Source organism: Miniopterus schreibersii (assembly GCF_964146895.1).
Source record: "Miniopterus schreibersii genome assembly, chromosome: 2".
Taxonomy (NCBI): domain Eukaryota; kingdom Metazoa; phylum Chordata; class Mammalia; order Chiroptera; family Miniopteridae; genus Miniopterus; species Miniopterus schreibersii.
Genome location: NC_138102.1, coordinates 139,030,813 through 139,042,998, shown reverse-complemented (window position 1 = coordinate 139,042,998; position 12,186 = coordinate 139,030,813). Strand labels below are relative to the sequence as shown.

Sequence of the window (12,186 nt, the reverse complement as noted above, 5' to 3'; positions counted from 1 at the left end):
GCGCGGCCACGCCTCAAATCCATTTATCCTAAATGCTGCAGGCTGTGCCATCCCCCCTCCACACACACGCACACCCACGTGCCAGCGAGGGGCACTGCCCACTGAGACCCGCCAGGGAGCTCTGTCTCACGCGCCCCGCCCCAGTCACCACAGGGACAGTTTGTGGCTGGGAAGCTAGCAGAGGAGGCTGGCTCTCCTTGGGAGGAGGTGGAGCCCAGCCACGTGCTGGAGAGAGGAGGGGCAGGGAGGGGGGAGAGAAAGAGAGAGGGAGAGAGGGGGGCGAGAGACAGAGAGAGACAGAGAGAGGGAGAGGGGAGAGAGAGGAGAGAGAGAGAGAAGCTTTTGTTCCCCGAGCTAATAATAGAACCTTCAGCAAATGATTCTGATTCCTGTCAGAGTTCTTCAGACTCTGCCTGGGAGGGGAAGGCACTTGGAGGCAGAATGCATTGTTTCCTGTCCTCCCTCCCTGGTATTGCCTGTGCGGATCCACCAGTTACTTCTCAAGGGCTGTGGGCACTGAGGGGAGCAAAGGAGGTTGTCCCGACCATACCCGACCCCTAGAACGCTGTCCCCAGCTCCCGCCAGACACACCCCTTGGAAGCCTTCAGTTGTTCATTCCTGTATCTAGTGGTGGCTCCTGGTGAAGCTCAGTGTAGGGATTGCCTCTTCCGCAGCCCCAGCCCATTTCCTCCACCAGATGTGGGCAGGCGCCCTCAGTCTCTTAGGCTCTTTAAATGACTTAATCGCAGGTCCTTCTGTCCTCTCTCAAGACCAAGATGGCTTTAACATTCCCTCAGCTTGACTAAAGTTTGGGCAGGCTTTTTCCTGGCACTAGCCTCTGACCTCTTTTCATTAGAGCATTGGCTTTAGAGAATTTTATTGTAAATTCTTTGTCCCTTTGAGATGTAAGTCTTCTTCCTGCCTCCTTCCAGTTTGACAACCCAGGAAGGGACCTGAGAACCCTGCCTCTATAATGTAAAGCCCAGGAAGATAGTGCCTTATCTCCCAGTTTCTGTGGAAAGATAAGAGCCTAACTTCAATGGTGGGGACAGGGAGGCCCTAGCTCCAAGTTGTCATGAAGATACTGGGAGGTTTACTTTTCCGTTGGGTAAGGCTAATTACCAGACACAGATAGATGTCTAAGGTTCCGCCATCCCAGCTCTTAAAAACTCACAGCCTGTTGTTTCCACCTAGGTATTAGATGTCATCTCTGCTCTCTCCCCTACTGCTGGCAATAGTATCAGAATAAAATCAACCTCTGTCAGCACGCTGTATTTGGTGTGATTTTTTTTTTCTTTAATACTCATCATGGTTATGATTTCCCTCAAATCACTCTCTTCTGGTCTTTGCTGTTTTGCAACTTATTAGGCAACCAAGTAATACATTACTGGAAATGTGTGCGTGTGTGTTTGCGTGCGGGAGAGAGAGGGACCTCTCTCACTCCACTAAAATTTTTTTTTGGGAGCAATGTATCTAAGATGTCTGTACCACATACTGCCTCATGGTAGAGCACTGCAGGTGTTCAAGCCCTGTTTGTTGAAAATGTTTTGTCAACATTTTCCATCCAACACAAAGCATGACTGTTAGTTCTCTAAAAACATGGCAAGGTTTTAAAACATTTTTATTTGTATTGTTTTCTGCCAGCAGAAAATACCATAATTTTTTGCAACAGCCAAGAAGAGAGAATTTCACTCATCTCTCTTCCTATGAAAATACAAAATTTGGGATAGAGGGAAAATCTGGTTTTATGGGGGAGGCTGCAAGTGGGTCTTCTTGGATGAAGCCTCAAGAAGAAAAACAGGACTCTGGTGTTGTGCAAGACACTCTGGAATTTAATTGGGAGCACGTAAGGATGAATAGAGGCTCAGAGGGAATCCCACTGTGGGTTGCATCATGGCTTCAGAGCCTGAAAGTGGGATTTTTCCTTTCTCACTTGGCTTGAGCCCTTTGAGAGCATTCCAGTAGCAACCCTTGTCTTTCAAACTTCATCATCCTTAAATCCTCTCACTGTCCTAGGCAGCGTCAAAGCTCGGGAGAAAATTCAGTCTTTGTCTAGTTTATCACTTTTCATATAATGTATTCTAATACCCAGGTAGTAGAGAAACCAACACGCAGAGAAATGAAGAGACGTGCCTAAGGTCTTTCTCTGTGCGTGCACTTGATGACGTCAGGACGTAGATTCCAAGTCTCTCAGCCTGGTCTTCCCTGTGCACCATGCTGCCTCTCTCCTACTGAGGGCAGGCGTTTGTAGGGCCCTGGAGCAGGAGCCGGATGTCGGAGGCAGTATCAACTCCTGCTAGAAGAGGTGGGAATTAGGCTCTTCCACGAAGCCACTGCTGTCAGAGCATGTGCTGTTGTGCTGGTGGAGAAAGCCTGCGGTGCGAATGAAAAGGAAGCACATCATGCATTTTTGAGACAATTTTGGGTATTGGCGTTGGTAGAAACTTTTATGCCCCACCTGTGGAAATGTTTCTCACTATATAAGTAATATTTAAAGTTATTAGCAGCAGCAGCAGAGTCATGTGACAGGCTTTTTGCTCTTCTCACTATGAAGTGAGATTTCTGGAAGCATTTACTTCTTTTTTATACTTATAAAAGTATACCTATACTTTATTCTTATTCTTATATATATATTACTGAGCACTGCTGTAGAAAATTATAAGACCATTGCCAACCCATGTTCTGCACCTTGAGCTGAATCCCAGCATTTTTCACCTATTAAACTGTTACTACATGTTTCTGTTAATAAGTATTTCTCTTATCCTTTCTCCATAGTGACAAATCAAATCTTCCTATCTTCCTGAAATTCCCTGCATCCCACTTTTAGGGATGACACAACAGGAAAAAGAGAGAAACCAATAGGCAGAAATTTCTTGGCTTCTTCCCCAAATGACTGATGTAACTGTATTCACACCTGTCCTTTTCCCTTTCCTCTAATCTCAGACAAAGATTTGCACCGGAAGTTCATGACTAACCCACCCTTCACCCCAAAGTGCTTTGGCTCCCAACTCATTCTAATTCTCCAGAGACCTCAGGTCATCATTCTCCCTTCCCTCCAGAACTATACTCTCTCCCACCCTGTTGATTCTTTCCCTTCAGCAAATATACATGCTCAAACCTTCCCCATCCTAAAAACAACAAAAAGCAAGAAACACTCGGTAGAGTCTCTTGACCCCTTTACTTACCTTATTTGCATAATTTCCTATTCACTTGCATTAATATTTTAAAGTCCTGTCATACAAATAAAAATAGTCTTATCAAGGTTCCTAATCATTATCGAGTTGCAAATCCAACGGCATCTTTGCTTTCTCATTCCTAATGGGTATTTTATGACATGTTACCGAGGACTACACCCTCCTTCTGAAAACCAACTTCATTTGGCTTCTATCAGAAACTTTCTTTTCCCAATCAATATGACCACTCCTTTATGAATATCTTTTGTTTGCTCAGTCCGTAAGTGCTAATGTTCCTAAGGGTTTCTTTTTCATTTCAACTCCTGTTTTCCCTAGGTGATCTATTATTTTCATGCCTTCACTTATTATAAGTAAGCGTTGAATTTCAAAAAAGTCTCCTCAAATTAAAATATTAAGCTGTCTTGTGGACTTTTTTACTTTAGTATTTCAGAAGTGCCCGAACTCATCGTATCCAAATCTGAACTCATCAAATTGTTCTAAACTTGAAAATAGGCAAACAAGATTTCCAGGTGTCCTTTCGGTATAGGATTAGTCTTGAGTTTCTATTTACAGGGCTATTTGCTAACTCTGTAGGGGCAGAGATTACCTTGAAAATTTATGTTGAGCAGAGATGCAAATAATTTCTTTCCAGTGTGATCAGTATTCCCTGAGATTAGAATTTATGGCGTTGTTGAATATTAACCAGTTTTGTAGCTAACGGGGCAATCTATTAGGTTGTCTGTATATAACTAGCTTCTCAAATACTCTCTGGACAGTTCAAACATATTACTTTTACACTTATTAACTAATGAGTAAAATCTTTAAACATGTTTATTTTATGTTTGCATGAGAGTCATTTTAATTTTTGAAAATTATACTTTAAAATATTTGCCTTCCAATTTGTTACTTCTACTGTAGCCTGTTTTTAATAAAGAGACATTAATATTCACTTAGTCACCCAATAAAAAACCCTGGAAATTTCTGTTTCTTTCTTCTCACCTCATGCCTCCTAAACACTAGGTTTAGCCACTGTATATATTAAAAATCCCACTCTTCTTCCCCTCCATCCCCAATACTCTCAACCTATTTCTGCTCATCACATTTCTCCTCTGTGGTAAACTCTTGAATGACTTCCCTTCCTCCACTGGCTCCCTAGTCTGTCCATTTCTTATACCTCTGCCAGAATTATCTTTCTAAAAGATAAATCTAATTATATCATTCCTTTGTAAAATTTTAAGTGGTTCCCTATCTTCCTACACTGAATCAAAATACTTAAAACAACATAGAAGACTTTGTTTCATAATCTGATTTCTATTAATCTTTCCTAGTCTTAATTTCGACCTTCTCCCACATATCCCCTTTCTCCCACTAGGCACAAGGTGAAGTTTCTGATGACGCTGTGATTTTCCATTCCTCTGCCTTTGAACGTGTTCCCTTGAACTAGGATATCAATGTCCTGCTGCTTCTTCTGTGTCTGCCCACTACCTTTACTCATCTGTCCAGATTCACCTGGAAATGTCATCCTCTGGGAAGTTCATTTTTCTATGTCCCCATGGCATCTAATGAAATTAAATCAAAGTAATTGGTGATTTTCCTGAACTCTGAGCCACATGCATCCGGTGATCGTGCCTGCTTAATCTGTCTAATACTCCCCTTGCCGGTGAGTTTGTAAGAAGGCAAGTGGGACCAGTGGTGGCAAAGCTCCAAGCGTTAGGGCAGGTCCAGGCCCCAGATGCGAGACTTGCTCTGACCCACAGCCACGGCCTGAACTCCTGCACACTCAGGGCAGTGTGACCTCATGAAAAGAGCATTGGCTTGGAAGTCAGGAGACTTGAATTCTGGTACTGATTATGATATTAACTAACTAGTTACATGATCTTGCTGGGTCATTTTTCTTCTCATATGTAGTCTGTATGATTCTAAGATTTACATGCGATAATATCTCTGACAGTGCTGTATACTCCCTAGAGGTACTTTCTACCTGAAGGGCTGGGTAAGACAGTGATGGAGCCAGGCCTCTGCTCTGCGCATCTCCAGGAGCAATGCTTACACTGCAGTCTATGTGAATGCTGACCTGAAGTTGCGGGGCTTGCGGGCCTTGGATGTAGCCTCGGTAAGCCATTGAAACATTTGAAATGCGTAAGCCAGAAAATGAGCGTTATGCAATGCAGAGAGAGACTCTCCTGCCTCCCGCAGCTCTGAGGAAGAACGGGGCCATACAGGTGAAGGGAAGGCCAGGGAAGGGAGGAGATACGCAGAGGTGAACCGGGAACACAAATGAAAAATAAGCTTAATTTTCCCGGGTGTGAAGGAGGCCTCCTCCCCTCCCCCACCTTTTCTTAAAGCATGTTTCTTTAGAAAACCTCTAAGCTCTTTACTTGTGTCTTTGAAATGTACGCAAATCTTTTTAAAAGGCTATACTAAGCCTCTGGTCACCTTTACAATCCAGAAATGTGTTTCTAAAGGGAATGTAAGCCTCAAGTACCATGGCGCCCCTGCCTCTCCTTCTTCATGGGAAGGTAGGAGTCTGACTTAGGTGCTTGGCTCCAACTCACAACTACCTCTGCCATAGAGAAAGGAGAGCTTTTATTATGCCTTTGGATAAAGGCTGTTAGCTTACACAGTGGGCCACCCAAGTGACCAGGTACATGCAGGACGAACGGTGTGTGACCGATGGTGCTGTCAGTCCTCTGACTTGAGGACTAGTTATTATTTTGATATGTGTGTAATGGGTTGTATTTACTTGGCTATATAGGAAGTGAAATTTCTTTCTGACTTTGCAATCTCACTTGTGGTTTGCCTGTGATGCCCATCATATTCTGGTTTAACGCTTATTTAAAAATAAAACTGTTTTCTCTCTCTTATATATTTTTTGTAGAGGCTTTCTGGGATGGAAGAAGATTTTTGTTTTTAATTATATTTCCCCAACAGGCACAAAACAACCTTGATAAGAATTATAAATGAGGCAGAAAATAATTGTCACATTCTAACGATGTCCTCTCTCCCTTTCCCATCTCTCCCTGTACTTCCTATCTAGTAGTTTCTCTTCGGAATTTATTTTGGTATAAAAATAACTGTCCAGTGTCATTGTCTACAAAGTGGGAAACAATAAAAAACATACACCATAAATGATTTGATTCCCATAAATTGCTAAGGATAGTAGTGTCTGACATGCAGTGAACCCTATATATATTTGCCATTGTTAATATTATCATATGGAAAAATCTTACATCAAAGAGCAAGTCTATAGCTACCTGGCCCACATAGGTTCCACCAAGCACTTTGATCAATCCCCTATGGGATTATGTCACACTAGTTATCTTTTTTATCCTATGCTCTGTACCAGCCCCCAATCCTTCCTGTCTCTTCTGTCACTGCCACAAGAAGAGTTGACCATAAAATGAAACCTCCCATATCCATATATGATCACTTCACAAATAGATATCTATTGGCTTGTGTTACCTCAGATCTGGTAAAAAACAAATAGCAAAAATTAAAAACCTCCTTGGCCCTGCCTTTTATAAATGTGGTAAAGGTCAGTTGGTTTAAATTTCAGCAATAGGGCACCAATAAAAGGGCTATGAATTTGAAATTTTTGAGCATGGTGCAAATGATGGAGAATGATGACAGTCATCCTTTCCCGGGAACTTGGAGGGAGAGTAAGGCTTCTCTGGTAGAGACTAAATGATAGAGTGGGAGGGAAGAAAGCTGATAGCTGGGGACCAGATCCTCTTTTAACAGAAAAGGTGCCCTTGTGCTAGTTATGAAAAGGTACTCACCTTATGTAGATGAATTAAGAGAAAAAAGGAACTGATGAAGACCCTTGAGATTTTGGGTGGTAAGCTCCGTAGAGCTGGATTTGAACCACATTTGCCTCTTTCAGTGGGTGTCTTTGTGCAATGTGAGGACTATACAAACTGGACACAGTGGCTGGTTGGGTGTTGCTACCACTTCCTACTCATGCTCTCACCCCTCCCATGCCTGATAATCAATAGTAGATTAACTTCTGGGACTTGATACAGCGATTTTAGGAGATAATTACAGACCCTAGAAGAGACAGTGGGGTTGTTTTTCAGTAGATCTGAGGGACTGTCCCACCTAACTCTACCTTTGATGGTGGTAAGTGAATTTCCCCTTCCATATTTCTCATGCAGTCTTTAATTTTGGCAGAACTGAGCTGTTCTCATGGCTATCCTCTCCTTCCTGTGATCTCTTAAAGGAGGCTTGAGAGAGACAGTCCATAGCTTTGTGAAAAGATGATTAAACAAATTCACAGAGAACTGGAAAGGTTTGAGAACCACTGTGATCCCTGTCTCAGCCAAAGAATGTGTCAGTGAAGACAAGATCTCTCATTCTTCTAGAGAGGCATAAAAAAAAAATCAACAAAATCACTTCCTCGTTTACCTGAGAGACCAAGTGCATTTACTGCCTAAAGTTACTGTGCTTCGTTGAATCTGATAAGCCATCATTTGTAAGACTTATAATTATTTTATATTCTACTAAGGAGGCCAAAAAATTAGACAAGTACAGTGGCTGACAATGACAATTGTTAAGATCCATTCTATTTGAGAGATTAAAGTGTGGAAAACTGTACACATTAGAATAAATGAAATACAGCACTTCTAACTGCAACCTCTCTTGCTGTAATGAAATCACATCACTATAGCAGAAAATGGGATCTAGTAACTTATTTGAAATATGTAGCTCCTAGAAATACTTCCTCCCTGGCATAACCATATAGATCCTGCACAGGGCCTGCGATGCTGGACATCTTGGTATTTTCTTGTGCAAGGCTGACATCTGCTGGACAAAGAGCACTTGAGCAAAGCTCTATACATTAGTCCCTTGCTAATCTGTTGTTTGGCTTTCTACGGTTCAGTTACCCATGGTTAACAGTCTGAAAATATCAAATGAAAAATTCCGGAAATAAACAATTCACAAATTTTAAATTGTATGCTGTTCTGAGTAGTGATGAAATCTCTCACAGTCCTGCTCCATCCCACTCGGGACATGAATCATCCCTTTGTCCAGAGTCTCTACACTTTAAACATTCCCCGCCTATTAGTCACTCAGTAGCCATCTCCATTTTCAGATCAACTGGCAGGTTATCACAAAGCTTGTGTTCAAGTCACTCTTATTTTACTTAGTGATGCCACATTTCCATAACTTTTATTACAATATATTGTTACAATTGTTCTATTTTCTTATTAGTCATTGTTAATCTCTTACTGTGCCTAATTTATAAATTAAACTTTATCATAGGTATGTATTCTCAGAAAAACAGTACATATAGGGTTCAGTCCTACCTGCGGTTTCAGGCATCCACTGGGGGCTTTGGAACACATGCCCCACGTGTGGTGGGGGAGGCTATTGCCTGTGTGTGTTATTCTCCTATGTCGTAAGACAAAACTAAAGTGATTTCTGCAAGAACTAGTATGAGTTGTGTCTTTTGTTTCCATATCTTAAACTTTTTCAACCACATGTAACATATTACTACTGCCTTCTGATATTTACCTCTTTCGTGAGTGACTAACTGCATACATACAAGCTGTAAACCTGGAGATGAAGGTAATGGGTAAGGAGAAAGGAGAGCCATTAGGGACGAAAACCACAGAGTTAGAACTCAGAGAGTTAGAATTGCAAAGATCTTTGTGACACTGAAATTAGTAACACTGAAATTTTGGAGTATTAACCAAAAAAGCTACTGTGCTAGGAAGGGCAACAAATAGTACTAAGATATGCAAAATGAAGGGAACTGTAAGCCAGATGAATCTGGATTCATTTACTTAATTTGAGAAAGGTTTCAATTCCTATTACGTTGGAAAAATCATTATCCCTGATGTCATCTTATCTATGGTTCTAGGATACAGGTGGTAAAAACTACATGAGATTAAGTTTCACTTAGTTTAAATAATAAATCTTTAGCCATAATGTTCAAATGTATAGGGGATGCCTCTGAAAGAGTTACTGTTCAAAACTCACATCAAGAGGAAAGACATTTTAGGGGCATTAACTTCGTATGTGAGATTCATTGTCCTTTGAGTGGGGGGAGAGGAGCTACATGCGTCAGACCCTCATTGCAGAAAGGGACACAGAGCCTAAATGAGCAAAGCTGTGAGATACACTGAGGAGTCTTCCCTAAGTCCTATGATGTGGGCTGATTAGAAAGTAGCTAAAAAAGTAGGTGCTGGCATATAAATCTCCATGATCATTCCTCACCTGTTACAAAATTTTTACAATGCTTCTCAAATTTCAATGTGCAAAAGAATCACTAAGGATCTGATACAATGGTGATTCATCAGGTCTGGGGCTGAGATTCTAAATTTCTGACAAAATTCCAAGTGATGTTAATTCTGCTGGCCTGCAGTCTACATTTTGAATATTAAGGTTATACAGAATTTCCCCCAGGACAGCAGTTCTCAGACTGTGATCTCCAGACCAGCAGCATCAGCATTACCTGGGAACTTGTTCGAAATGCAAATTCCCAGCCCCTGTCTAGACCTAGTTAATCAGAAACTCTGGGAGTTGGGGCCCAGCCATCTGTATTTTAACGAGTCCTCCAGATGATTCTGATGCTAACTTCTGAGAACCACTGATTTAGAGGAGTATTTATACAGACATAGTAGAATTATTCTAGGAGCCTATAAACAAAATATCAGCCAGGTTTGAGAGCCACTGCCAGAGAGGGAGAAGGAGGGAGGGAGGGAAAGAAAGAGGGAGAGAAAGAAGGAAAGAGAGAGGGAGAGAGAGAGACACTTACTTCTTGAGTCTTTGCCGTCATAAGTCCGGTAGAGGTGAGGGGGTCTGGGTCTGTGGGCCCAGTGGGTCTCCTCCTCCTCGCTGTTGCTTTGCACCTGTAACCAAGATCCCAGCAAAACTAGTCAGAGCCAGTGGTGGGGAAAAGTGCAGGATGGCAGGCAGCTGTAGAGGAAGGGGTCTGAGTATACTTGGAGGACTTGGCCTCTTCTCCTGTGGCAGGAGCCCAATAGGGAGAAAGGCAGGAGCTGAGGTATAGCTCTCAGTGAGAGGTGACACACATACAAATAATATTTGAGCCATCACACATTCTCTTGGTGGCAAAGACTTGAGAGCTTTTCCAAGAGACCCTTGCACTTGGTGGCAGTACTATAGACCTCAGCAAGAGGAGTCCTGGGTTTTTGAGAGTCCATGGGATAAAGAGTTGGTGGACCTAGGGAATGTGCCCACCTAGATCCTTCTAGACCATGTTCTGGTTACTCAGAATCTCAAATATGCTGCTCAAAAGGCCCTAAGCCTGCTTCAGTGAACTGCACTGGTTTTGCTTGGTATCTGTTTTCTCAAGTGCCATCTTCTCTATTAGTATATGCACTCTGGGGCCTGAGTGATGGCCAACGGACGGCTATTTGTGTGGGTAGGGCGTATGAGGCATTTGGATTTACAGACTGGGCTGTTCACACACTTGTATATGAAATCCCTGATGGTTCAGGACAGATCTTGGCACGGAAAGAGAAAGGGACAGACCAGGGGCTGGAGAGTGGCTCTGCCCACACTGCCATGTTCTAGCACAGAAGTCCTAAGCGTCTAAGAATTCTAGATTTGAACCTGGACTTCCAGGTCTCTATGGTTACATATTTGTCAAGGTAGGAGTGAAGATATTTTATTTAACAGTGTTTAGCTTAGTGTATAACTGATCTCTACTCTTGTGTGGATCCCACAAGTGATAGGGGCAGGGGTGCTTGATGAGAAACTCCAAGAAGAACGGATCAGATGAGGAATTAGAAAAGCAGTTCTGGTCTCCTCCTCCTTGAGAAACCAAACCTGTTTCTTTTTCTCCATTTATATTTGCTCACTCCCAAAGGTTTCTGAATGTAATTCAAGAATCGGTATATCTGATGAGGACAGGGAGGCTGGATTCCCTTTACCTGAGGACAAGAATTCCGAGCCTTTCTCTGCCATTCTTGCTGCACCTCCAATCTACTCACCTCTTCCAAGTCAAAAGTGTCCTGCGGCCGTTGGGTTAGAGACCGGCGCAGTTCCGCTCTCTCTAGGCTCTGCTTCCATTTCTGCTGGCTGACGGACAGGTCCAACGATTTAACCTTCCTGACTGTGGGATTCTCCTGAAACAGGCTCTTTCTTGCTCTGCTCTTCCTTTTCCAGAAGGTCTCATCCTTGACTGAGTGGGCTTCCTTAGTGGTGGCCTGCAGACCCCACAGTTTTCTCTTTACCTGTGCAGGGTCTGTGCTCCACTGTGGGTCTGCTCTGGGCAGAGAACATGTGTAACAGGGTGTCTCGGGGTTCGAGTGCAGAGTTCGTGGCGGGGCGCGCACTGTGGGCATCCCCTGCTGTGTGTCCTCCTTAGGGCTGAGGACACATGAACAGGTTGCAGGCAGCGTTGTGCCGCTGACAGGGGGCTCAAGACCTTCCTGTGAGCCTGGCCCAGACTCGGGGTCTTGCTGAAGAACCAGCTTCTCTCCCCTCACTCTGTCCATCACTTCCCACACCACTTGGTCCAAACTGTTCTTTTTGGGAGTATTGTGGGGTGGTGATAACCGAACTCGGGGGCACGTATACAGGCACATTTTCGAGATGGCTTTCCGGAGACGCTCTCTGGGTGACTGAGGTTCAGGTTCTGGGGCCAGAATCTTGATGGATGGCACATCAGGTGGGTTGCAATTCCAGAACATGTGGGATGGTGTGAACTTTTGGACAGGTGTCTTAGACACATAGGAGTAGAGACAGAAGAAGGCATCAGCAGTGACAGCCAGTGTTTGCACCTGCTTAAACCTGCCTGGGTACAAGGGTTGAAGATGGTGAGTCTGGAGGGCTATCAGCAAATTATTTCTTGAATTTCTCCCTTCAATAGCTTTCCTAAACTTAAAAAATCAAATTATTTCTTGAATTTCTCCCTTCAATAGCCTTTCTAAACTTAAAACACAATTTCCTCATTAGTGTTTCTCTCACTTCGATTTCTGACACCCAGAATCCCTTCCCTTTTTTGATTTTATTGATTTGTTTTTTTAATTTTTATTGAATT

General features: G+C 43.0%; 1 protein-coding gene across 2 annotated transcripts in view; it reads right to left on the bottom strand.

Moving 5' to 3' along the window:
- Window positions 1-1,604: 1,604 nt before the first annotated feature.
- TESPA1 (thymocyte expressed, positive selection associated 1) overlaps window positions 1,605-12,186 on the bottom strand; it is a 34,787-nt gene continuing 24,205 nt past the window's right edge. Inside the window, exons 9-11 of one of the 2 annotated variants that reach the window (XM_081127879.1) lie at window positions 11,135-11,940; window positions 9,934-10,027; window positions 1,605-2,373 (exon numbers count right to left, since the gene is read on the bottom strand). In XM_081127879.1, the coding sequence (XP_080984005.1) occupies window positions 2,297-2,373; window positions 9,934-10,027; window positions 11,135-11,940 (977 nt within the window). In that variant the 3' untranslated portion in view covers window positions 1,605-2,296. The remainder of the gene's footprint in view (window positions 2,374-9,933; window positions 10,028-11,134; window positions 11,941-12,186) is intronic. The other variant, XM_081127880.1, reaches the window with a different exon arrangement.